A 26,957-nucleotide genomic window follows, 5' to 3' on the forward strand; every position below is an offset into this window, starting at 1 on the left:
GGACCAGCCACTCCGCGGCATGTGGGATCTTCCCAGAGCGGGGCACGAACCCGTGTCCCCTGCATCGGCAGGCGGACTCTCAACCACTGCACCACCAGGGAAGTCCCAACAGTAGTGTCCTAAGGTTGGTTCCTTAGCTGTGACAAATGAACCATAGATAAGATGCTAACAAAATGAGAAAGTGAGTGAGGGGTATATGGAAGCTTTCTGTACCAACTTTGTAACTTTCCTGTAAGTCTAAAACAAAATTTAAATTTAAAAATTAAAAACCATTTTGTTTTATTTTTACAATGGCCGGGTAGATTTTCAGATCTTAGTGAAGTTAGGTCCCAAATGGTTAGAGCCAGATTGCAGATAGGCAGGTACCCCAGCAAAACCCAACTGGAGGTTAATCTTGCCTAACCTTTTGCTGGCTCATATTTGACCCTCTCATGGAGTCACTGGTCTCAGTGCTCCCTTTTCCCAAAATTTAATCATTTATTTTACAGCACCATTTTTTTTTCTGTTTAATGAGACACAAACTCTCAAATTTTGACTTAAAACAGAAATGCAGCAGATATACAAGGTAAAGCTTTCCTCATTTGTATGGAAGAAGAAGGCGGCATCAATAATCCTCTTCAGTCTAAAGAGAAACTCATGAGTATTTATATATTTTTAAAATATTATAGTTTGAAAATATTATTGCTAGGGCGATAAATAAATCATTCAGTGACGCAACCAGTCAGAATTAGACTTTTATTTTCATTTATTTTTTTCAGAGACATCAATGGTTAATGAATGGGGGAGCTTACATGTCTGAAGCAAGGTCCTGGAGCAACACCCCATCCCTGTGCGGTGGACAGCGGCAGGACATGGTGGCAGTCTTCGCTCCAGAATTAGATTTCTAAAGAATTACTTTCACAGACATTGCAACTCAAGTCCAGGGATCTTACAAAGCCAATTTATTAGAAACAACATTTACAAGGATAACTGTTTGGTGCAGAGTTGTATCTGATTTAATGTAGTCAGAAAGAAAGAACATTTTTTTCCCTTACCTTATTTTACTGATATATTTTATTTTGCTGAAGTTAGAAGAGCCTACGGTTTCAAGGCAAGAGGCTGGAATTCCATGAGTAAACACAGATAGGAGAAAGACAGGCAGAAACATTCACAGCTTGTAATATGGAGGAAATCAGTAGATTAGGATTACTAATATGTGGAACATTAGTCATGTAATGTTTAAATTTCCATTAGTTATACAAATATTTTGTTAATTTTTAGATTAGAAACATTTTTTTAATGTTTTGTATTAACAGAAAAATAAGTCATTGTATTAGCATTATTAAGTGATAAACTGATGTGTTTTGGTTCAAAGAGTAATTCTGTGACTATATTAGTCTGCTCAGGCTGCAATAACAAAATACCACAGACTGGGTGGCTTAAGAAACAGAAATTAATTTCACATAGTTCTAGATGCTGGGAAGTCCAAAATCATGGTGTCAGTAGGATTAGTTTCATTCTGAGGCTTCTTCTCTTGGCTTGGAGGTGGCCGTCATCTTTCTCTGTGCTCACATGACCTTTTGTTTATGTGTGCACAGAGAGAGGTACAGAGAGAGCTCTTGGGTGTCTCTTCTCATAAGGACTCTAATCCTATGAGATCAAGGCCCCATCCTATGACTTCATTTAGCTGTAACTACTTCCTTACAACAAAAACAGCCACTCTAAACGTTAGGGTTTCAACCTATGAATTTCAGGGCAACACAAACATTCAGTCCATAACAGTAGCCCACCAAAATATAAAAGTAAAGGGGAAAAATACAGTTCAAGAATGTACCTGACTTAAAATTTAAGTTGATACGTTATAGAACAATATGTAGAGCTGAGTTGAGAAGTTGATCTGTAAAGACTGTACCTTAACTAGCTCTGTTTACTTAATGGCCTACGTGTATCTTTAGAACCAGATTTTGGTTTCTAATGCTATCTCTCACTGAAAGCCAGAGAAAACGGCTTCTTTATTTTTGTTTTCTAATGGCCTATAATTTCTCAGTAAAGTGACAATTAATGCTTACTATCACAATTAAAGCTTGATCTGGATTATTCTGAGGGCAAAAAAAATAAGGAGATTACTGTTTTAAAGGATTAAATAATTTTATCAGTGCTCTCTGTTCTGTCAAAATTATTAAGGCCCACTTGGTCACAGTTTGAATTATCTTGGGAATCTCCCAAGTCCTGGATCAATATAGCAAAGAGAAATGTCAAGAATTCAGGAACCAAAAATTCTGCTTCTCGTACGGCCAAGGTAGTTTCTACCAGGCCACCCTTCTGCAGATAAATATAAACCCTGGACAAATTTTAAAAAACAAAGAATTGCACTGTGGAGGTCCAGACTTAGAAGAAAGAATGGCCACAGGACGAGTGTATTGTTTTTATGGTTTTTAACTGCAGGGTGGGTCATAGTCTGTGCTGTGCAGGGTGGTTAAAGCTCCTTCAGAAAACCACTATCATTCTGGCTGGAAGAATCGGGGACAGAGTTTGGGACAATAGCTGAAAGGAGGTAGGGGAGGAATCCCTGAAAGGAGAGAGCCAGAGAGAGAACGTTCCAAATTCTGTGTGTCAGCTCTGCCCAAATCTCTAGCTGACCTATGAACAGAAAAGAGAAGTTTCTCCCAATACCAAGCAGATTGTCACCTACGGACATTTACAAAGTAATCGCTTCATCTTGTTTTGGTTTGGAATTATTCCTAAACGTCACGGTGCCACAGAATATGTAGCTGTTGATTTGCTCTGGATGCCAGACAGACAAGAATGTTGTGTGAGATAGCTGCCTCAAATGTCTTTGGATGGATCCCAAACACGATGTTCCTTTCCAGGCCAGAGAATCTTCGGACACTGTCCAACACAATGTTATCACCTGACAGGTCACTCGCATCGGTGAGGTGCACTACCTTTATCTTCCTCATTGCTCTCAAGAGCTCCTGCTTGTAACGCTCCACTTCTCTTGTGGTGCTAACAAGCACAGCGACATCCTTGGGAGAATAGCCCCTTTCAAAGAGAAGCTTGCAAGTGTCTGCCACATGTGTCACTATTTTATTCTGAGTCAAGTTTTCCTTAATATTTAAGGTTCCCTGAACACCCTGAGCCCATTCAGCTTCAAGAAGCATCTGCAGGGACCCATCGGGGATGTTAGGTGGAGGATTTCTTCTGACCTCCTGTAATACACGCTGTAAGTATTTGGCTATTGGATCTGCGTTGCGGACCACTCTGGTGAGCTCTTCCCTTGGATACTGGGCTGAGAGAGCAGGGAGGCCACTGCTCTCCAAGTGGTTGGTCTGAAAGTAGTCTAGAAAGATCCAGAGAATTCCTGGGCAATCCTTGTCTCTCTGAGTGATGGTTTTCGCCTTGCCATACCAGTCCCCATCTTCACTGCGGAAATTCTGAGCTTCATCGACGATGATGTGTTGAATCTTTTTAAAGTCATTTTTCATGAAGGTTTTCCGGGTCACTGCCTGGCAGATTTCTTTGTCACTGTAAAAATTAAAAAGACACATTCAGGTTTTCTCTGAGTCAATAAAGGAGGAAAATTACTCTATCATACTCCTATGAACACGATACTGTTGTCACAGATCATTTTACCATCTTACTCTCAAGGAACAAGGGGATTCATGGACTTCCCTGGTGGCGCAGTGGTTAAGAATCCACCTGCCAATACAGGGGACACGGGTTTGATCCCTGGTCTGGGAAGATCCCACATGCCACAGAGCAACTAAGCCCGTGCGCCACAACTACTAAGCCTGCGTGCTGCAACTACTGAAGCCTGGGCACCCTAGAGCCCAAGCACCGCAACAAGAGAAGCCACAGCAAGGAGATGCCCGAGCACCTCAATGAAGAGTAGCTCCCACTGGCCGCAACTAGAGAAAGCGTGTGTGCAGCAATGAAGACCCAGTGCAGCCAAAAATAGATAAATTAATTAATTGAAAAAAAATTAAAGATAATAATAATTTTTAAAAGGAACAAGGTGATTTGGAGGGAATTTAGACTGAACCTCATTTGCTGACAATAAGATCCAACTGCTTGGGACTTCCCTGGCCGTCCAGTGGTTAGGACTGGGTGCTTTCTCTGCCGTGGCCCTGGGTTCAATCCCCATAAGCCATGGGGCGTGGCCAAAAAAAAAAGATCCAACTGCTTACCTGATAAATTTCCTCAGAGGCTTGTTCTCACAAATGTAGAGAATTTCATTTGCCTCACAGTGAAACATATTCTTGATCTTCTCCATGACCTTCACGGCCATGATTGTCTTCCCTGAGCCAGGTAAGCCATGGATAAACAACTCTTTGTTCTTGCGGAGGTTTCTTGAGAAGATCTCATACTGCTTGGCTGTGAGCAGATTTAAAACCTCACAGCCAAGCTGGTCACTCAAGAAAGATCTGAAGCCAAGCAAGACAATCACGAGGGACTGCAGCAAAGCTTCCATTTGCTGAGTGTTTGCAAAGTAATAGGAACGGGGGTAATCAATCGGGGATGCTGCACCCTCTGAGGACTCTGCATTGCTCTCAGGACTCAGGTGGAGGACCTTGGCAATGACACACAGATTTCCAGAGTAGCCCCCCATGTTCACCAGCTTCTGCTTCAGAGTGAAGGCGGTGTCGATGCAATAGGACTGCTCATCTGCATCCTGCTCCCTGAGAATGGTGTAGAGAATGGGGGGACTGTTCTGTGCTATCAGCAGAGCATCACAGATGACTGCTTGCTTCTCTTCCAAGTTCAGGTCCACAGCCCAGCTTCTAGAAAGGATTAAAATTCCCTGGGAGAATGGAGATATTTGCATATTTATTAATTCCTCCAAACCTTCATTCTGTGAAGACAGCTCCCTCCAGAGGGATGTGGGAGTACATTTCAGAGGTCCTGGTAGCACTAGATATGGAAAGAATTATAAATTTAGTGGCAAAAATCACATTTATTTTAATGAGTAATTGTAATTAATCAAAATTACTATACTTATACCTAATTATAATTTTATTAATTATAATGTTACTTATTTTTGTATACATTCTTTTGCCAATATTATATAACATTGAAAGAAAAGAAGCCTTGAAAAGTCTGGCACACTTCATCTAAGCCTATGTGCTTATTACGTTTATGACCTTGGGAAATTCCTTAACCTCTCTAAGACTCTGTTCCCTCATCTGTAAAACAAACAAAAATCCACATTTACAAAAATAGCACCTCTCTTATGGTGAGGAATGAATGAAATAGCATAAAGGTATCTGCTCGTTGTAGTTGCTTGAGAAATGTTAGTTCTCTTTCCCTTCCTACTCTTAAAGCACCTGACTCTCAAAATGTCCCTTAACATTCCCCATTGATGGAGGTAGGAAGAGCCCTCCCAGGAAGAAGGCGCTCATTAAATATCTGTGGAGAAGACGGAGCTATGAAAACTTTACTAGGTGGGACCTCTGTGCAGCCCTCCACTGGGAGATCCTAAGATTAGACTCTAAGATAACTCTCCTGAATCATCACTCACTTACAGATATATGTAATAATGCATCTATCACAAGAGTCTACCCTTTGTCATGAAGGAACAAGGAACAATGTTGTGACATGAGAATAAACTTGCACTGTAGGGTTTTAAACTTATGTCAATGATCATTTGTTCCAAAGGGAGGGAAAAAATGAAGAGGTTATTGTCCTCCTGTTGTGGTGGTGTCAGATCACATGCCAGAATCTGGATCTCTAGGGTTAATTTCCAGGGAAATTACCCATATTTCATTGGTAGTTGTTTATTGTTCCTTGCCGTGGTGCTCTCTCGCTTGTACCAGGTGTTTGCACAACTTGATTTTGCCTGCAACCTGGATGATGGTGAGTAGGAGATGGACTCTATTATGAGACACATCCAGATTTTGGAGATGTTAAAAGGATGGGGGAGGGCTTCCCTGGTGGCGCAGTGGTTGAGAGTCCGCCTGCCGATGCAGGGGACGTGGGTTCATGCCCCGGTCCGGGAAGATCCCACGTGCCGCGGCGCGGCTGGGCCTGTGAGCCATGGCTGCTGAGCCTGCGCGTCGGGAGCCTGTGCTCCGCAACGGGAGAGGCCACAGCGGTGAGAGGCCCGCGTACCGCAAAAAAAAAAAAAAAAAAAAAAAATGGCTGGGAGAAACATGCATCTTGGGATGGATGGAATAGGGTAATATAAGGATATGTTTAAAATGCAGCTTTAGAAACCAAAGGAAGTATAAAATAAGAGCAGAGCACTGAAGTGTCCAGACTGATGGTTTTCCAACTGCAGGAAATCAGGTGAGGGCTCCTAGCAGTTTAGGACATCAGGATGAAGGTCGCTGGGGGTTGGTTGAATCTGATCTACTACTCTAACCTCTGACTTTCTCTAGAACCCATCACTCCAGGTATAGACACAATTTCTTTTTCAGACAGTCATTGCATTATTTTCAAAAGAAAGATTTACAGTGTTTAATCTGAAGCTAAACTATTGTCAATCAATAGTAATAGTTAATGTAATGAGGACATCCCTATTCTTAGTATTTGGAGTTCAGTTGCAAAACCAAAACCAAACTGATTAGTTACCACTGTGAGAGCTCAGAATCTAATGATAGCGGTCTCTGAAAATGAAAATTTGCTTCAAAAATGGTTTTAATTAGGTAATACAGTCCCATAGTCCAAATACCAAAACATTCCTCTTTCTATTTACTCCATTACCTCCCTTCCCAAGCCCATTCTACTCCTCTAACACAGACCCCCCTTTTTTTTTCAGTTTCTCAGCTAGTCTTCCAAACTTCTTTGTGCAAATACAAATATTTCCCCCTTTCTTACACAATAGGTAGCAAACTGTCTAGATCTTTCCATATCAGTACATAAAGAACTTCCTTATTTTTTCCCACAGTTGTCTAACATGCCATCTTATGGATGTGACATATGTCCCTGTTGATGGGTTCTTGAGTGTTTCCCCCCAACCTTTTGCTATTATGAGAATATTACAATGAGTAACCTTGTATAATTTGTATGCATGCAGGTATATATAAAGAATAAAGTCCCAGCAGTGGGATTACTGGGTAAAAGGGTAAATGCATTTGTAATTCTGATAGATATTACCAAGTTGTCCTCCAATGGAGTTGTACCAATATGCACTCCTGCCAGTAATGTACGAGAAGGCTTGTTTCCGCATAGTGCAGCATATAAAAGATGTCAGATTTTTTTATTTTTTACAATCCAATAGATAAAAATGATAGCTTGTTTTAATTTGCAAGTCTCTTATTTTGATTAATATTGAGCATCTTTTCAAATGTTTGAAAGCCATTTGAATTGTATTTGCTCTGAACTGACTCTGTGGATTTTTCTTTTTAATTAATTAATTTAATTGTTTCTATTTTTGGCTATGTTGGGTCTTCGTTACGGCGCGCAAGCTTTCTCTAGTTGTAGCGAGCAGGGGCTACTCTTCTTTGTGGTGCATGGGCTTCTCATTGCGATGGCTTCTCGTTGCAGAGCATGGGCTCTAGGCGCGCCAGCTTCAGTAGTTGTGGCACGTGGGCTCAGTAGCGCACAGGCTTAGTTGCTCCGCGGCATGTGGCATCTTCCCCGGCCAGGGATCGAACCCCTGTCCCCTGCATTGGCAGGCGGATTCTTAACCACTGAGCCACCAGGGAAGCCCCGTTGATTCTTCTTTTAAGTTGTTCTTTATCCTTATCAACTTTTGGAAGCTGTTTATATTGATATATTAGAGACATTGGCTCTTTGTTTGTAATATGAGTTGCAAATATTTTTCCTAGCTGGTCAATGGCGCTTTGACTTTCTACTTAGTTGTTTTAGCCATGCACAATGCTTATATTTTAATGTAATCATATATATCAGTCTACTTTCACAGCTTTGGGATTTTGAATCTTGACTTTTCTAATCCTCATGCCAAAAGTATAAAGGCATTTACAAATGTCTTCTTCTAGAACACTTATGGCTTTAATATTTAAAAAATTCTTGATCAATTTAGAGCTTATGTTGGTATATGTCAGAAAGCGTGACTCCATCTTTTTTAAAATAAATCGCCACCCAGTTTTCCCAATATCTCTTTATTGAAACATCCTTTCTTCTCCACTTGAGAGGCCAATTCCAACACGAACTAAATTCTGATGTGTTTGCAACTATTTCCGGACCTTCTATCCTGTACCCTTGATTGAATTATATGCCAATACAACTTTATTTTTATTTGAGGCTTTATAATGATTTAATATCTAGATAGCCCTTCTTTTGCTCTTCTTTTTCAGGTTTTTATTTCCTGGCTCTTCTTGCTTGTTTATTTTCCCACTGGAACTTTAGGATAATATTGTTTAGATTAAGCTAATCTCTTGGGTTTTTTAATTTATATCTCATTTAGTTTATAAAATAACTCAGAGAAAACTGACAGCTTTCTTCCTTTCAAGAATATGACAAACGTTTCAATTTTATCCTTCTTCTGTGTCTTTCAATATTGTTTAAAATTTTTTCTCAGATTGGTTTATCTTAGATATTTTAAATTTTTGTTGCTATTTTAAATTGGGTATTTTCTTTGATTTGTTTGTTATACCAGGATACTGAATTTTGCATATTAATTTTGACATATGCTTCATATAATTCTATTAATACAATTATTTATATTCAATCTGAATTCTTTTATTGTTTATAGTGTTTTTCATTAGGCTCTCTTGAATATAGTCCTATCTTCTTCAATTTTTATCCCTCTAATTTTTCTCTTATCTAATTGCATTGGCTAATTAATATTGCACAAAAGTTGTAGCAGTGCAATGATGGTTTTGTTCCCAAATTTAATAGAATGCCTCTAATATCTCCCAATTAACATAATGGTCTTTGGGGAATATTGATAGATATAGATATATAGGTATAAGTATAATGTTAAAGAAGTATCTAGGGCTTCCTTGGTGGCTTTAAGAATCTGCCTGCCAATGCAGGGGACACGAGTTCAAGCTCTGGTCCGGGAAGATCCCACATGCTACGGAGCAACTAAGCCCGTGCTTAGTTGCCACAACTACTGAGCCCGTGTGCCACAACTACTGAAGCCCGCACGCCTAGAGCCCTTGCTCTGCAACAAGAGAAGCCACTGCCATGAGAAGCCTGTGCACCACAATGAAGAGTAGCCCCAGCTTGCCACAACTACAGAAAGCCTGTGTGCAGCAACGCAGACCCAACCCAGCCAAAAAGAAATAAATAAAATAAATTTATTTTAAAAATTAAATTAGAAAAATAAATCTTTAGGAGGTGGGCCTAAATGTAAGACTGGACACTATAAAACTCTTAGAGGAAAACATTGGAAGAACACTCTTTGACATAAATCACAGCAAGATCTTTTTTGATCCATCTCCTAGAGTAATGGAAATAAAAACAAAAATAAACAAATGGGACCTAATGAAACTTAAAAGCTTTTGCACAGCAAAGGAAACCATAAACAAGATGAAAAGACAACCCTCAGAATGGGAGAAAATATTTGCAAATGAATCAACGGACAAAGGATTAATCTCCAAATTATATAAACAGCTCATGCAGCTCAATATTAAAGAAACAAACAATACAATCCAAAAATGGGCAGAAGACCTAAATAGACATTTCTCCAAAGAAGACATACAGATGGCCAAGAAGCACATGAAAAGCTGCCCAACATCACTAATTATTAGAGAAATGCAAATGAAAACTACAATGAGGTATCACCTCACACCAGGTAGAATGGGCATCATCAGAAAATCTACAAACAACACATGCTGGAGAGGGTGTGGAGAAAAGGGAACCCTCTTGCACTGTTGGTGGGAATGTAAATTGATACAGCCACTATGGAGAACAGTATGGAGGTTCCTTTAAAAACTACAAATAGAATTACCGTATGATCCAGCAATCCCACTACTGGGCATATACCCAGAGAAAACCATAATTCAAAAAGACACATGCAGGGCTTCCCTGGTGGCGCAGTGGTTGAGAGCCCGCCTGCCAATGCAGGGGTCATGGGTTCGTGCCCCGGTCCGGGAAGATCCCACGTGCCGCGGAGTGGCTGGGCCCGTGAGCCGTGGCCGCTGAGCCAGTGCGTCCGGAGCCTGTGCTTCGCAACGGGAGAGGCCACAACAGTGAGAGGCCCACGTACCGCAAAAAAAAAAAAAGACACATGCACCCCAATGTTCAGTGCAGCACTATTTACAATAGCCAGATCATGGGAGCAACCTAAATGCCCATCGACAGACGAATGGATAAAGAAGATGTGGTACATATATACAAGCTAATGAGGTCAGTGAGGGTTCATTTCTAAACTACTTATCATCAATATGCTTGTAGCATTATCATCTTGCACACATAGGTTTTGCAGAGCATACTTTCAGGACCTTAAAGAACAAACATAACAGTTTATCTCCACTTATCCTAACATAGAAACTGGCTGGTGTCAAGTAGGCAAAGCATAGTTACTACCTGGAAATAAGAGTCGCTGGAGATCCTTCTTGTGTTCCAGGCCTTTCTTGGAGTACACTGGTCTGCTAAGAGGAGGCCCGTTAGACAGACTCAACTGAGATTCAAAGTCTTTGCACAACCATGTAAAATCTTAACAAAAAAGGGAAATTCATGTTATTCTGACATGTTAGTTCATCTCTTTACCACTGAAAAAGACCTTATGAGTGGGTGTATTATGACTGTCTAGGTATGACTTGAGACACAATGGCAAGATAACACCCCATTCACCCTGTATGGACAAGTGCCTTCATTGCATATGAAAATTGCCAAATCTATCATAAAAGAGATGTTATTTGGAAGTTTGAATGTGTTTCCCATTCAATATGTCTTCATCCTCTGTTTCTGGATATCTTTTTGTTTGAATTTCTTTTATGGTACATAGCACATTCTTTTAGTACAACTATCTATGCATGTATCTGTGGTGTAAATATTCCCACCATGGACAGTTTTAAGCTACCAATATGATGTCACTAAATGCAGAGTTGGGAATACATGCATCGTAGCACACCATTTTATAGTATTTCCATCATACAGATACAGTAGATGTAAATAACCTCACACATGTAATTTTAAAATGTAGTAAATCATTAGGTTTTGTATTTATTAAATTTATTTTAAATACAATTTATTGAACTGTAAGTTTATAAAACTTAATTTTTAGTAATGACCGTTTAACAACTGGCTCAAAACATTCCTGAAAAGTTAACAAATGGCTCTAGAGCCAGTAAGAGCTAGTTCCAATACACCACTGCAAGGCAATCATCCCCAGACAATTTTCTTTTCATCTGATGTGGGAAATTGCCTTTTATAAGATACTACATTTGGGCTTCTCATTACCCAACAAAATTTTCTCAAGTATGGCAAGTAGGATACTTGAAGATTCAAAAAACACAGAATTTAGTGTGTGTGAGAAGTTCAAAGTCATAGGAAACAGAGGGAAACCTGTTTAATATACAGGTTCCAAAAAGGTAGAAAGGACAGGGAGGGCGTTTTCTCCATCTTACCTGGATCTGTGTCCATCACCATGCCTACCCATTCCTGAGTTGTCAGTTTGCAAATATACTTGTCCTTCACCACCCAGGAACAGGGAGCTTCTGAGAAAAGTGCACCACAGAATGGCTTCACTCCGATCACACAAGCATAGCCATATAGCTCTCCGCCAGCTAACACATCCAAGATTTTGACTGTGAACTCTATCGTGCATTCAGACTGGCAAAAATGGACACAAGGTAATTTGTATATTGTGTTTTCTATTTTCTTTTTCAAAGAACCACGGTCAACCATTTCTTTAGCACATCCCAGAACTTTCTTACTCGTATCATCCACTCCAATAAAAAGATAGCCTCCTTCAGTGTTTGCAAATGCAGGGATGTACACTGCAATTGTTTTTTTCACATATTCTTCAATATGTTTTGTAGAGAACTGCTTAAACTCTATGAATTGAGACTCGGGAAAAGGCACGATTTCACCGTATTCAAGCTGGTCTTTTTGGAAAACTAGGTAATCAGGATCCGTGTTATGGAGGTCTTGATGTATAACCTTGACAACTTTACCAAAAGGTTCTTTCCCCAAGATTTTTGCATTTATTTTCTTGGTTTTCAGGAAATGGAATGCCTCTCTTGAATCCATGCGAAGCGCAGAAGTGCTAGATCTATAGTATAACGAAGAACTCAGGCTGCAAATGCGGGGCTTAAAGGAACTGTCTTCAGGGAAAGTGTCACTGCTCCAAGACTTAACAAAAATGTAATAACACCTCCCTTGTTGCTTAGTCTTGAAGAAAGCCTGAAAATTTGAAGACAGAATAAGTGTTCTCAAAGACACTTCTAAATCCAGTCCCATCTCCACATAATGCTCACTGTTGTTTGCCATTTCCAGCTGAATCACTCCTCCTCCTGAGTTTAATAAAGCACATGCAGCTTTTATAACTTTTTCCTTCTCTTGCTCTCTCTGAATTTTCTGCAGCTTCTGTCTGTTTCTTTCACCAAGAGTTACTTTTCCTACATCGATGACCAAGTCTGGGTAAGATGGTTCTACCACCAATGATGAATTATGTTCCTCCATGTTCATTCTGCAATTGAAACCATTAAAATACATATCTCACGTTGATGAAGAAGTAGATTGCATAGTACACAAAAGTGCATTTATTAATTTATTTTAAAATATTTATTGAGTTCTTGCTAAGTGCTGGGGGCTGGAAATTAAGTGGTAAATAAAAAAATAAGCATAGCCCTGACTCTCAGAGCTTACAGTCTGGACAGAAACATTGAATAGAGTAATTGCAGTAATGTGTGATACATACCCTGAAAGGAAGCACCAAACAGCAACAATCAACCTAATATGAACAAGGAAGCATTCCTGGAGGAAAGGGCATTTAAACTAAGATCTGAGTGAAGGAATCTGAGGTTAGGAGGAGTTATTGCATTACAGTCAGAGTGAAAAGTATGTAGGAAGGCCTGAAATCATCAAAAGGGAATAGTGTATTGGAGTGGTAGAGAGATGTTCAGTCTGGCCAGACCTTAAGAGTGACAGAGGACCTACACTGTTGGTGGAAATGTGAATTGGTGCAGCCACTTTGGAGAACAGTATGGAGGTCCTTCAAAAAACTAAAAATAGAGTTGCCATATGATCCTGCAATCCCACTCCTGGGCATATATCTGGAGAAACCTATAATTTGAAAATATACATGCACCCCAATGTTCATTGCAGCACTATTTACTATAGCCGAGATATGGAAACAACCTAAATGTCCATTGACAGATGAATGGGTAAAGAAGACATGGTACATATATTCAGTGGAATACTACTCAGCCATAAAACAGAATGAAATAATGCCATTTGCAGCAACATGGGTGGACCTACAGATTATCATACTAAATGAAGTCAGTCAGACAGAGAAGGACAAATACCATATGATATCACTTACATGTGGAATCTAAAATATGACACAAATGAACTTATCTACAAAACAGAAACAGACTCACAGACATAGAGAACAGAACTGTGGTTGCCAGGGAGGGGCGGGGGGGGGATGGATTGAGAGTTTGGGATTAGTAGATACAAACTATTATATATGTAATGGATAAACATCAAGGTCCTACTGTATAGCACAGGGAACTATATTCAATATCCTGTGATAAACCATAATGGAAAAGAACATGAAAAAGAATGTATACATATGTATAGCTGAATCACTTTGCTGTACAGTAGAAATTAACACAACATTGTAAATCAACTATACTTCAATAAAATAAAATTTTTTAAAAAGTTTACACTGAGCTAAAAAAAGAAAAGAGTGACAGAGGATGGGAGATGGGAAGTGGTGAAAGAGGAGACTTGAAAGTTAGAAAAGGGCTGCTGCTTACAACAGTGGAAAGCCAAAGAAGGATTTTAAGGAAGGGAGTGACATGAACTCATAGACATTTTATTTATTTATTTATTTGGCTGCATTGGGTTTTAGTTGTGGCATGAAGGATCTTTCACTGTGGCATGGGCTCTTTGTTGTGGCACACGGGCTTCTCTCTAGCTGTGGCATGCAGGTTTGCTCTCTCTGGTCATGGCGCACATGGTCCAGAGTGTGTGGTCTCTGTAGTTTTTGGCACGTGGGCTCTCTCACTGAGGCACACAAGCTCAGTAACGGCGCGTGGGCTTAGTTGCCCAGCGGCATGTGGGATCTTAGTTCCCTGACCAGGGATCGAATCCGTGTCACCTACATTGGAAGGTGGATTCTCTACCACTGGACCACCAGGGAAGTCCCTAGACATTTTATTATTTATTTATTTATTTATTTATTTATTTATTTATTTATTGTGGTACACGGGCCTCTCCCGTTGCGGAGCATAGGCTCTGGACGTGCAGGCTCAGCGGCCATGGCTCACGGGCCCAGCCGCTCCACGTCATGTGGGATCTTCCCGGACCGGGGCACGAACCCGTGTCCCCTGCATCGGCAGGCGGACTCTCAACCACTGCGCCACCAGGGAAGCCCCCTAGACATTTTAAAAGACACATTAATGATGAAGAACAGATCCATGGTTGCCAAGGGTTATGGGGAGGGAAGGGTGTGACTACAAAGGGATAACACAAAGGAGTTTGTTGAGGTGATGAAACTGTTCTGCTTCCTGATTGTGGTTGTAATTATATGAATCTATTCATGTGTTAAAACTCATAGAGCTGCATACCCAAAACGTTAATATTTTGCATGATAAATTATTAAGGGGGGGCACATTATTAATTACAGGTGGAGAACTAATTAGACAGGAGCAAACCAGCAGGGAGGGTTTTGCAGTAATCCGGGTGAGAGATGATGGTAGCCTGGGCCACAGTAGGGGCCATGGGAATGAAGAGACGTGAGTATATCTGAGAGACATTTAGAAAATAAAATTAACATGGCTCTGTATTGAACAGATGGAGATCAGGAGAAAGGATTAAAATTTAGTAAGTGGGTTTTGGCTTGGGCAACTGGGTGGTTACTGCTACCACTTACTGGCAAAAGATCAATGATTATTGAAGGTGGGTGACTGATAAATGGAGATTCACTCTCTTATTCTCTCCTTCTCTCTATTTTTGTGCATATTTGAAAAGTTTCCATAATAAGAAGTTTTAAAATTGACTTCATCTATTAACTGGGTGGTGGACATATTGGTGTTCATTATACTGCCCTCTATATTTTTCTGTAAGTTTGAAATTATTCATGACATAAAAAGAAAACTTTTGCCTCCAAAAAATTTTTAAAGGCGAGTAGGGCACATGAATTTAGATTATTAGTAAGAAAGTGGTTGAACTTTTGGATTATGCATTCTTAGGTGGATAGGGTGGAAAACAAAGATGGCCAGGGCAGAAGGTGGATCTGTGAAATGGGGAAAAAGAAGGATCAGTGGATTTTAAGATTTTATGATGTCAAAAAAAACCCTGTACTTGGGAGTGATTGAGCAAATCAATAAAACTCAACAGTACCATAGTGAGGAGAGGGCTCTTAAAACCCTTAGGGATGTGTTGCAACCTACAGTCATTTTTCTCTCTGGCTTGATTATATACTGAAGCATGCCATCGAAACATTTCATTGATTAACTTTTCAGCACAGGAAACATTCAGTGAGCGTTCACCGTGGGCACAAACTGATTCTAAGGTTTACATGGAAAGGCAAAAGACCCAGAATAGCCAACACAATATTGAAAGAACAAAGTCAGAAGACTGACCAAACCAACTTCAAGACTTACTATAAAGTTGTAGTGATAAAGACAGTGTGATGTTGATGAAACAGATCAGTGGAACAGATAAGACAGCCCAGAAACAGACTCACACAAATACATTCAACTGATCTTTGACAAAGGGGAAAAGGCAATTCAATGGATAAAGGAGAGTCCTGTCAGTAAATGGTGCAGAAAAAAATGGACATCTACATGCAGAACTATTAGTCTAGATACAGACCTATACCTTTCACAAAAATTAACTCAAATGGATAACAGAACTAAATGTAAAATGCAAACCCATAAAACTTCTAGAAGATGACCTAGGAGGCAATCTAGGTGACTTTAGGTTTGGTAATTAGTGACTTTTTAGATACAACATCAAAAGTATGATTCCTGAAAAGATCTGATACGTTGGACTTCATTAAAATTATAAACTTCTGCTCTGCAAAAGACATTGAAGAAAATGATAAGGTAAGCCACAGGCTGGGAGAAAATTTCTTTAAAACATATATCTAATAAAGGATTGGTGTCCAAAATATACAAAGAACTCTTAAAACTCATCAATAAAACAAACAACCCAATTTTTTAAATGGATAAAATATCTGAACAGACACCTCACCAAAGAAGATATACAGATGGGAGAGTTCCCTGGTCGTCCAGTGGTTAGGAATCCTTGCTTTCACCGCTATGGGCCTGGGTTCGATCCCTGGTTGGGGAACTAAGATCCTACAAGCCATACTTGCGGCCAGAAAAAAAAAAAAGAAGATACACAGATGGCAAAGGAATATGTGAAAAGATGTCCACATCATATGTCATTGGGGAATTGCAAATTAAAACAACAATGAGCTACCACAGCATACCTATTAAAATGGCTAAAATCCAAAACACTTGCAACACCAAAAGTTGATGAGTATGCGGAGCAACAGGAACTCTCATTCATTGCTGGTGGGAATGAAAAATGGTACAGCCACTTCGGAAGACAGTTTAGTTGCTTCTTACAAAATTAAACATATTGTTACCATATGATCTGGCAATTGTGTTCCTTGGTATTTACCCAAAAGAGTTGAATACCTATGTCCACAAAAAACTGCATATGAATGTTTATAGTAGCTTTGCTCATGATTACCAAAATTTGGAAGCAACTGAGATGTTTTTCATCAGATGAATGGGTAAATAATGTGTGCAAGGAGACAAGAACAGTCATTTTAGCACTGTTAGTAACACCAAATTTTGGAAATAGCCTAACCGTCCATCAATAATGAAATAAGGAAATGAGACGTGGTAATATTTGCTGAAAGGAATATTGTGAGCCACTTGAAGAGAATAAACGAAAACACACACACGACATAGATATCAGAAACAAAATGTAGTTAAAAAATCAAGTTGTGGAAATATACATATAAAATTAAACAATTTAAATAAGCTAAAAATGCACACAATATTACATATTATTCCTGGATGTGTGTGTGTTTAAAACAGTGTGTATTAAAAATAGTGTGAAAGAGGGCTTCTCTGGTGGCGCAGTGGTTGAGAGTCCGCCCGACGATGCAGGGGACGCGGGTTCATGCCCCGGTCCGGGGGGATTGCGGAGGAGCGGCTGGGCCCGTGAGCCATGGCCACTGAGCCTGCGCGTCCGGAGCCTGTGCTCTGCAACGGGTGAGGCCACAATAGTGAAAGGCCCGCGAACCGCAAAAAAAAAAAAAAAAAAAAAAAATAGTGTAAAAGATATACAGTAAATTCAGAATGTTGGTTGCTTCTGAGAAAATGAGAGAAAAATGAAACTGGAAATAGAAGGCAAAGAGAACCTCAAACTTATCTACAATATTTTACTTATTGAATTTTTTAAAAGCTTGGAGTAACTATGGCAAGATGCCAGCAGTTGTCAATTTGAGGTAATGGAGTAACAAAAATTGGGGATAACAAAAGAAGAGTTTTTTAGATTTGTTCTTTGTACTTATTTAAGTTTATTATTATTGCTATTATTAAACACACACACACACACACACACACACACACACACACACACACACACACACACACACAGACCCAAATTGGGTTTAGCCCAGATTACAAGATTAGACAATACAAGAAAAACCATTAATTAATAAAAAAAAGTCACAGGAACATTAATAGAAAGTCAAAATTATCTCAATAAATACATTTGTTTTATAATATGTATTTACGAAGTATTCTAGAGAAGCATTATTTAAGAAGAGTAGCTGGGAGGTATTTTAATTTTAGTTTTAAGGCAACATCACACACACAAACACATACACCCCTGAGTCTTTACTCTTGGAGACTTTTTTCTTCACGAAATTCTTGGATTTTTATTTATTTTTTACTTGGGGTATAGTTGTTTCACAATGTTGTGTTAGTTTCTACCATAAAGAGAAGTGAATCAGCCATATGTATACATACATCCGGTCTTTTTTGGATTTCCTTTTCATTTAGGTCTCCACAGAGAACTACGTAGAGTTCCCTGTGCTATACAGCAGGTTTTCATTAGTTATCTATTTTATACCATTACTGTATAATCTTAGAGTCTTAAGGTAACATCACAAACACATACACCCGAGTCCCACTCTCCCGCGCTCAACACGCACACAGGAGTCCTCTCCCGAGCTCACTGCTCGCACTTGCGCACTCCTGCCCCTCCTCCAGCTGGCGTTTTGGTTTGACTTTTCCTGCTTCCTCGCCCCCAACCGGGCGGATTTATTGAGCGTGCGTGCGTGTGCGCGCAGGTTGGGAAATGATAGTCTAAGGAGGGAAGCAGAGCCTCTGCGTGTCTGCCCAAAGGGAAGGATGGAATGGGGAAGGGTTATGAGCCCCCGGGGCTGAGAAAATTGGAATCCACAAACAAACAAACAATCAGACCCTGGACAGAGGAGACCCACAACCTCAGACCTGGCTCTGCCTGCCCCAGGCATTATGCTATCCTGTATTTCAAAGATGAAGACTCACACCAGAGAAGTTATGACCTGCTCAGGATTAGATAGATGACCTCCTCTGACTTATTTCTTTTCCCCACATCAGTGCTGTAAGTATAGTCTCTAGTAGTCTGTCCTCATTTAATTTGGGTCTAAAAAATCATCTTACATCTATGGCTGCACTAATAAAAGCATTATTTATGTTGTAAAAATGAGTACGGCAATTGATGTCTGGAAGATACCCAGAATATCTGTAGGTGTTGCCTGTGTCTAGTAAAATAAGCATCTGTTATCACAGATTATTTTTTTCCTATTATAGAGTGGTAAATATTTCTCAATCCACTTGCTGAATTATTCATAATTTTACATTCATTCGTGCCCTATCTCCAAAAAGATTAGAAGAAACAACTTGTTAAAGTTGGGAAGCTGCTGTACAGTATAAACTAATACACTATTGTAAGCAACTATACTCCCAATAAAAATTTTTTTTAAAAAAGATTATTCACAACAGCCAAGATGTGGAAACAACCTAATTGTCCATGAGTAGATAAAGAAAATGTGGTGTGTATATATGATGGAATACTACTCAACCATAAAAACAAGGAAATATTGCCATTTGTGACAGCATGGATGGACCTTGAGGATATTATGCTAAGTGAAATAAGTCAGACAGAAAGACAAATGCTGTAGGATCTTACTTATATGTGTAATCTTAAAAAATGACAATAAACTGAACTCACAGAACAGATCGGTGGTTGCCAGAAATGAGGGGAGGGAGGGTGAAATGTGTTAAGGTGGTCAAGAGGTACAAACTGCCAGTTTTAAATAAGGCCTGGGATATAATGCACAGCATGGTGACTACAGTTAAGAATACTTTACTGTATATTTGAAAGTTGCTAAAAGAGTATATCTTAAAAGTTCTCATCATAAGAAAAAAATGTAACTGTGTGGTCACAGATGTTAACTAAACTTTTTGTAGTAATTACTTTGCAGTATATACATATATCAAATCATTGTGCTGTATACCTTTGAGTAATACAGTGTTACATGTCAGTTATATCTCAGTAATAATAATAAAAAGACTTAGAGAACTTTCTAATAAATAAATAAATAATAAAGTTGGGCAAGTTACTTTCCAGTGGTTTAATAAATGTTGGTAAACAAAATAACTAAATGAATTTTTGACACACTTGCAAAAAATAACCTGGAAAATACAACTAGGTCAGAGCTTCCGGGTCAATATATTTTAAAGTTTTTTTCTGAAAATGAAAGTGTATACATTATGAAAAACAAGAAAACCCTTTCCGTAGAGATCAACCAATTGGGTACCTGACAAGGAATCCTGACAGAGTCACCCCTTCCCACCAAGACTCTAGCTCCTCCCTGTCCCATCTGAAAGTTTGTTTCCAGATAGTTCGTTGATCAGTCCACCTTATAACTCTCTACAGCACTGTCTGAAACCTCTGTTAGGTTGTCTGGCTGGAATCATGCATCCCTGGCCTCCGCTAGAAGGTGAGTCCCATCTAAGGGCCAGTTCTCCTGTCTGTTTCACTTAAGAAAAATGTGGGCATAACAGGTCCACCTCAGCCTCTCTTGCCTAAAGTAGATATATCTGGAAGGTTCTGTAGCAGCAGGGTGGATTTTTTTTTTTTTTTTTTTTTTTTGGTGGTACGCGGGCCTCTCACCGTTGTGGCCTCTCCCGTTGCGGAGCGCAGGCTCCGGACGCACAGGCTCAGCGGCCATGGCTCACGGGCCCAGCCGCTCCGCGGCATGTGGGATCTTCCCGGACCGGGGCACGAACCCGTATCCCCTGCATCGGCAGGCGGATTCTCAACCACTGCGCCACCAGGGAAGCCCTGGATTTTTATCTTAGGGTTCTGTGGTCGTTTTTTCAGCCCATCTTTTCTGTTGAACAGGCATGGCTCGAGTCTCTCCAGGTAGTCTCCACCTACCTTGGGAATTAGAAGATTCCTTAGGGTCTGGGTGCTGAAGAGAAAACACCGGAGTCCTGACCTGTTTGGGTGTCTGCAGCTTAACAAAAGCAAGCCCAGGAGAAATTATTTCCTTAAGGAAGGAAACGAGAATGTTCCCGCGTTTTTAAACTTGGTTTCCTGAAACCGAAAGTAAACGTGCTCCTGTCTTTTAGGTTTCAGTTTCTCAGAAAACTAATTAGAAGGCACTTGCCTCTTAGTGGCTGCCTTTCCAGCCTCAAGGGGTGGGGCGGGGGAAGCTGAATATTGCCTATCAAGAGAAATTTGTCCTTTTAATAAGTAGGTGAAAAGCGAGTTAGTTCTGGCTTGAAACTAAACTTCTTGGAGAACAATGCTACAGAAAAACCTGTTTGGATACACATCAAACTATTATTAAGGATTTCACCCTGGGGAGTGGAATTGGAAAGGAAGATGGTAAAGGGAGGAGGAATTGTTATTTTGTACAATATGCCTGTATTACTCGAGAAATGTTTAATGCAATAAGGAAAAGAAAGCAGTGCTAGAGTCAGACAGGTAATTAAGCAGTTGACCTTGTCACTTAATTTTTCTGGTAGCCTCTATAAGCCCAACAGTTGCAGTTAAATCCTGTTGAAACTTCTGCTGGGTTTCCTGTTATTGATTTGACTGCTAATATTGTTAGTATTGTTTTGATTAAGTTTCTTCTACTTACTACTTTGATTTGCAGCCTCCCTCTACAGCCTACACAAATCACAGTCCCCTGGAGCTCTTTTTTGGTTTCTTTTGGTTAGCCATCCTTATAGATTGCAAAAATTGTTGCAGTATGGACTTAGCAATCATTTTTAATATTGAGAAAAGGTGTCGTGCCCCAAAGGGAATTGACTGTCCCTTCTGGTTCTTATTATGACCGCGAGACACCCTTCAGCAATAACCATCAGGCACCTTTGAAAAAAATAGAGAGTTATTACTTACAGGATCTGGAAATACACAGCAGACCTGGGGCCACACAGCAAGGTTGCGGGTAGAGAGAAAAAGAGAACACGCTGGCCTGGAGTTCCGGTTTCTCTGGGGTGGAGGATGGGAGCTTAGAGTTCGGGTGGGCTCCCTATGGGTGAACTTGAAACATAAGGGTGGGAATTTAAAACAGAAAGAAATAAAAAAACAAAAAGCGAAAAACAGCGACCCACCCACGGGGAATTCCCTGGCGCTCCAGTGGTTTGGGACTCGGTGTTTGGTCAGGAAGTAAGATCCCACAAAGCTGTGCGACCAAAAAAGACAAAACACAAACAAAAAAAGTCCAGCAACCCAAATGGTCAGTTATGAAATCAACCAAGCTCTCAAAAACAAAAGAGCCTCCTCATTGCCTGGAGGTGGCTGGCAATGTGTTTAATCAAGGTAGCCATCTTTGAAATGAGCAAGGAAGGAAAAAATGTCAACTATCAGGTTCTATACTACAACCAAATAATTAGTTCCCAATCTTGGCTGCTCATCAGAACCTTTCAGCACACTTTTTATTTTTATTTTTTATTTTTTATTTTATTTTATTTTTTTTGCGGTATGCGGGCCTCTCACTGTTGTAGCCTCTCCCGTTGCAGAGCACAGGCTCCAGACGCGCAGGCTCGGCGGCCATGGCTCACGGGCTTAGTTGCTCCGCGGCATGTGGGATCTTCCCGGACCAGGGCACGAACCCGTATCCCCTGCATCGGCAGGCGGACTCTCAACCACTGCGCAACCAGGGAAGCCCCAGCACACTTTTTAAAAATGCAGATTCCAAAATTTTTTTTTAATAAAAATAAACTAAAAAAATTTTTTTAAGAGAAAAAAACAAACAAAAAAAGCAGATTCTCAGGCTTCTCCCCAGACACGATGCAGCAAACAACGAATCTGTATTTTTTAAATTGCCAGGTGATTCTATGGTCAGCCAGGTTCGGGAACTACTGGACTCCCATATTTCCTGTCTCTCATTGTTACAATCTCTCAGCTCACTATTCATGGTGAATTGTCCTAGAAATTACTAGTATTACAGACTGCCACACAAATCCAGTTTGTACCAAATCTGGTTCTAATATGGCGAGCATTATCACTTCATGACATTGCCTACATGAGGCAAACAGAGCAGGTAATTATCTGATTGCAAAAAAGCAATACATCCCACAAATTACCCCAGAGACACAGCATTTTAAAAAAAATTATACTTGAGATGTATCCAGTGAGAAAAACTCAGCAGGGTCCAGGGGATGTCTTTTTGTTTTTTAATAATTAACAATTGGATTTATTGCCATTTCTTAACATTTTTCTTTTATCTCTCTACAAGGTATCTTGGTTTATATCAGAAATGAAAATCAAAGAAGCACATATTATATTATAAATAGTACATTATTAATAGTGTAAATTTTTGTATGTTTTTATTTGGAAACAATTTCAAACTGGCAGAAAATTTGCAAGTACAGTGTAAATAACTTTTTCTTGAATTATTCGAAAGTAAATTACTAACCTGATTTCCCATTATACCTGAACACATTCTACATAACCACAGTACAATCATCTAGGTCAGGAAATAAACATTATATTATATTATATTATAATTATACTATATATTATTACTATCTAATCTCCAGGGCATGTCTTAACAGCCACCATTCACAGAGGATTTAGTATTAGGCCAGCATTTCATAGTACCCCTGTGCTGGGGTTCAGAGCAGGCTGCCCCAAGATATGCCACAATGGCATATTGATTATTCTGAGTGAAAATTACTGGAGAAACAGCTGGTGGGGGAAAGACTGATATTAAAAAAAACATCCTGACCCCCCCCCACCCCGTTTTCCCCCAGAAAGTAGAAAAGAAATTTCCTGCGTGAAAGTATCCTCCCTATACCAGGAGATTAGAAAGTATCCTATCACCAGTTAAGGAATTCAAGGGTAAGAAAGCCGAATAAACGAACTCTGTTCCTTTCCGAGTCGGCTACCCCAAGCACAAACCCCTTTGTTAAATCTTCACAAATAATTGTTCCTCTGCCTAAAAATGTTATGTGAACAGCCTTCTTTGGTCACTTGGGGAGGCATTTCTATGAGACCTCTCTGCATTCTAATTAATATTTTTTCTCCTGTTAATTTGTCTTGTGTCAAAATCTTCAGCTAAAAGAACTCGAGGGGTAGGGGGGAAATTTCCCCCTTCCCGACATCTCTTATACCTAGGAAGAAACTAAGCTTCAGAAAGGTTAAGTAGCAGTGTTTCATCACATGCCAGGCACTGAGAATTTAGTAGTGGTTTAATAGGTACTGTTTGTCCACACTTGGATTTTGTACCAAGCGCATGGAACACAGCATTGAATCTATATGACAACCGTCTGAGACATGGCTATAATATTGTTATTTTATGTAAGAAGGAGCAGTTAACCTGCCCAGATCACATCTGAGTACCTGAGGCTGTATTTGAACCTTGTCACATTTGGCTCTGAAACCCACACAAGTACATGGGGACTTCCTCCAAGCTCAGTCTGATGGATGTTCTGGTCATTCCTGGGTAGCACTGTAAGTAGTGAGTGGGTGTTCTTCCTGTCATTCAGTCACAGTCTCCACCCATTTCAACAGTTAATACAACGTTTCCTAAATGCTCTCCAAATTCCAGAGGCTTAGGCCCCTGCCCTAGAGCTGAGAGGGGCCTAGGATCTGGAATTTTCACAACCACACCAGGTGATTCTTATCCGGAAAATTTGGACGACACTGTTTAGGTATCTTTGAATGAACAGAGTCTGTTTTACAGACCTCCTGCATTGTGTGCCTGGCAACAGGCACCCTTGAGGGAGGGCATAACCGCCAATGGCAGCTTCTCACACTGACCTGTGGGGAAATGAGGGGAGAAGAATGCGTCCGTCTTAATCGTGTTACTCTGTTGCTGAGTTCCCTAAAGTGTCTTCACTCCACCCCTACCTCCGTATGTGATGGAGTTTGGTGAAGAGCTTCTTTATCTTTTCCTTGCCCATCACCATGTTTCTCTCTGTAGGTGTCAATTCAGGTGGGTTTGGCCAAGAAATCAACTGGAACATTAGAGGATCTGCTGTGCCGGGAGTCACCCCTCCTTAGCCTGTAATGTGGACACTGTCTCAGTGGGAAACTGCAGAGTGGGAAGGGGGCTCCAGAACAACTGACCCCAACAGGATGCGAAACACAGTGTATACTATGATTACAACTTTGCTAAAATATATCTGCCAATGGACTAACACTGGAAATGGATAAGCAAAAGTGAAAGCAACTGTACGATACAGTGGTAGGAAGGAGTTTTCTCATTCTCTACCTTTTTTTTGCCCACATCACTCGGCTTGTGGGAACTAAGTCCTTAGACCAAGGATCAAACCTGGGCCTTCAGCAGTGAAAGCATGGAGTCCTAATCTCTGGGCAGCCAGGGAATTCCCTGTCATTCTCTACTTTTTTTTTTTTTTAACATCTTTATTGGAGTATAATTGCTTTACCATGGTGTGTTAGTTTCTCCTTTACAACAAAGTGAATCAGCTATACATATACATATGTTCCCATATCTCTTCCCTCTTGCGTCTTCCTCCCACCCTCCCTATCGCACCCCTCTAGGTGGTCACAAAGCACAGAGCTGATCTCCCTGTGCTATGCGGCTGCTTCCTATTAGCTAACTATTTTACATTTAGTAGTATATATAAGTCCATGTCACTCTCTCACTTTGTCCGAGCTTACCCCTCCCCATCCCCGTGTCCGCAAGTCCATTCTCTATGTCTGTGTCTTTATTCCTTTCCTGCCCCTAGGTTCTTCAAAACCTTTTTAAAATTCAGATTCCATATATATGTGTTAGCATACAGTATTTGTTTTTCTGACTTACTTCACTCTGTATGACAGACCCTAGGTCAATCCACCTCCCTACAAATAACTCAATTTCGTTTCTTTTTATGGCTGAGTAATATTCCATTGTCATTCTCTACTTTTTAATCTTTCTGTAATGTCATTATATAGACCTCATAATGAAAGGTATGTATATATTTTTAAATAAATTTTCTTTTATTTGTTTATTTTACTTTTGGCTGTGTTGGGTCTTCGTTGCTGCGCGCAGGCTTTTCTCTGGTTGTGGCGAGTGGGAGCTCCTCTTCATTGTGGTGCGCGGGCTTCTCACTGCGGTGGCTTCTCTTGTTGCGGAGCACGGGCTCTAGGCACGCGGGCTTCAGTAGTCATGGCTCGCGGGCTCTTGAGCACAGGCTCAGTAGTTGTGGCACACGGGCTTAGTTACTCTGCAGCATGTGGGATCTTCCCAGACCAGAGCTCGAACCCGTGTCTCCTGCATTGGCAGGCAGATTCTTAACCACTTCGCCACCACGGAAGCCCCTATGAAAGATATATTTTTAAAGTTTCTTACTGTAGAAATCACTTTTCTCTAAACATCTCTGTTATGTGAGTCATTTTTGTTATCATACTGATTTTATAGAAAAGTTTTAGAAGCTAATAATAACCATGTTGCTTAATATTACAAATATTCTGAGTATATCCAATCCTAGTCTCCATATCAAAGCAAATAAATTACTGTTAACATGGAGACTCATGCATTTAACTTTGATGTGCAGGAAGGCAGAATAGCATAGAGGCTAAAGTAGACTTTGGAGTCAGGCAGACACGGGTTCAGATCTTGGGTTCAGAATTTACTAGGTGGTCTCAGGCAAGGCACATTTTCCTCAACTGTAAATTAAAGCTAATCAGGGGCTTCCCTGGTGGCGCAGCGGTTGGGAGTCCGCCTGCCGATGCAGGGGACACGGGTTCGTGCCCCGGTCCGGGAGGATCCCACATGCTGCGGAGCGGCTGGGCCCGTGAGCCATGGCCGCTGAGCCTGCGCGTCCGGAGCCTGTGCTCCGCAATGGGAGAGGCCACAACAGTGAGAGGCCCGCGTACCACAAAAAAAAAAAAAAAAAAAAAAAAAAAAAAAAAAAAAAAAGCTAATCAGGGCCAAAATTTATTGAGAGCCTTCCATATGCCAGGCTTTATTTAAATATATTATTTATTTCAACCTTCATCTTTATCTCAGGCATAGGTATGAATTTTATTTCTGTTTTACAAATGAGAAAGCTGAGTCTTAAAGGGGGAAATTAACTTGCCTGCGGTCATTCAGCCGATTAAGAAATACGGTTGGAATTCAAAGCTCTGGTCAATCTGACCCTAGGAGTCAAGCTTTTAACACAACTTTATCCTACCTTGCTTGAGGCTGCTATACATAATTCAAAGATTGAGGGGATGAGAAAAGATATAATGTATTTAAAACATTTTACACAGTATCTGACACAGTAAGCACTCACTATATGTTAGCTATAATCTTAGATATCAGAGGATACAGGGATGGAGCTGTAGAGGCATTTTGATGTATTAGCCATTGACTGATGGGCTTTATTTGTCATATTTGGCTGTCTTGGAAGGGAGCCCGTGCTTCCCTCATT

At 40.3% G+C, this 26,957-nt stretch overlaps 1 protein-coding gene across 4 annotated transcripts; it reads right to left on the reverse strand.

Moving 5' to 3' along the window:
• Positions 1-727: 727 nt before the first annotated feature.
• Positions 728-21,928, reverse strand: SLFN11 (schlafen family member 11). 4 transcript variants are annotated; one of them, XM_067021792.1, is made up of 6 exons: positions 21,490-21,608; positions 20,521-20,599; positions 11,460-12,523; positions 10,417-10,545; positions 4,167-4,890; positions 728-3,504 (listed from the first exon to the last, which is right to left on the reverse strand). In XM_067021792.1, the coding sequence occupies exons 3-6, from the start codon at positions 12,520-12,522 to the stop codon at positions 2,721-2,723; spliced, it is 2,700 nt and encodes an 899-aa protein (XP_066877893.1). In that variant the 5' UTR covers position 12,523; positions 20,521-20,599; positions 21,490-21,608; the 3' UTR covers positions 728-2,720. The 4 variants fall into 4 exon arrangements, with proteins under 4 accessions (XP_066877893.1, XP_058904612.1, XP_066877894.1 ...); XM_059048629.2 differs by lacking the exon at positions 20,521-20,599 and having other exon boundaries at positions 21,490-21,928; XM_067021793.1 differs by lacking the exons at positions 20,521-20,599; positions 21,490-21,608 and adding an exon at positions 20,254-20,275.
• Positions 21,929-26,957: the final 5,029 nt, after the last annotated feature.

This window comes from Kogia breviceps, chromosome 19, assembly GCF_026419965.1.
Source record: "Kogia breviceps isolate mKogBre1 chromosome 19, mKogBre1 haplotype 1, whole genome shotgun sequence".
NCBI classification, from domain to species: Eukaryota; Metazoa; Chordata; class Mammalia; order Artiodactyla; family Physeteridae; genus Kogia; species Kogia breviceps.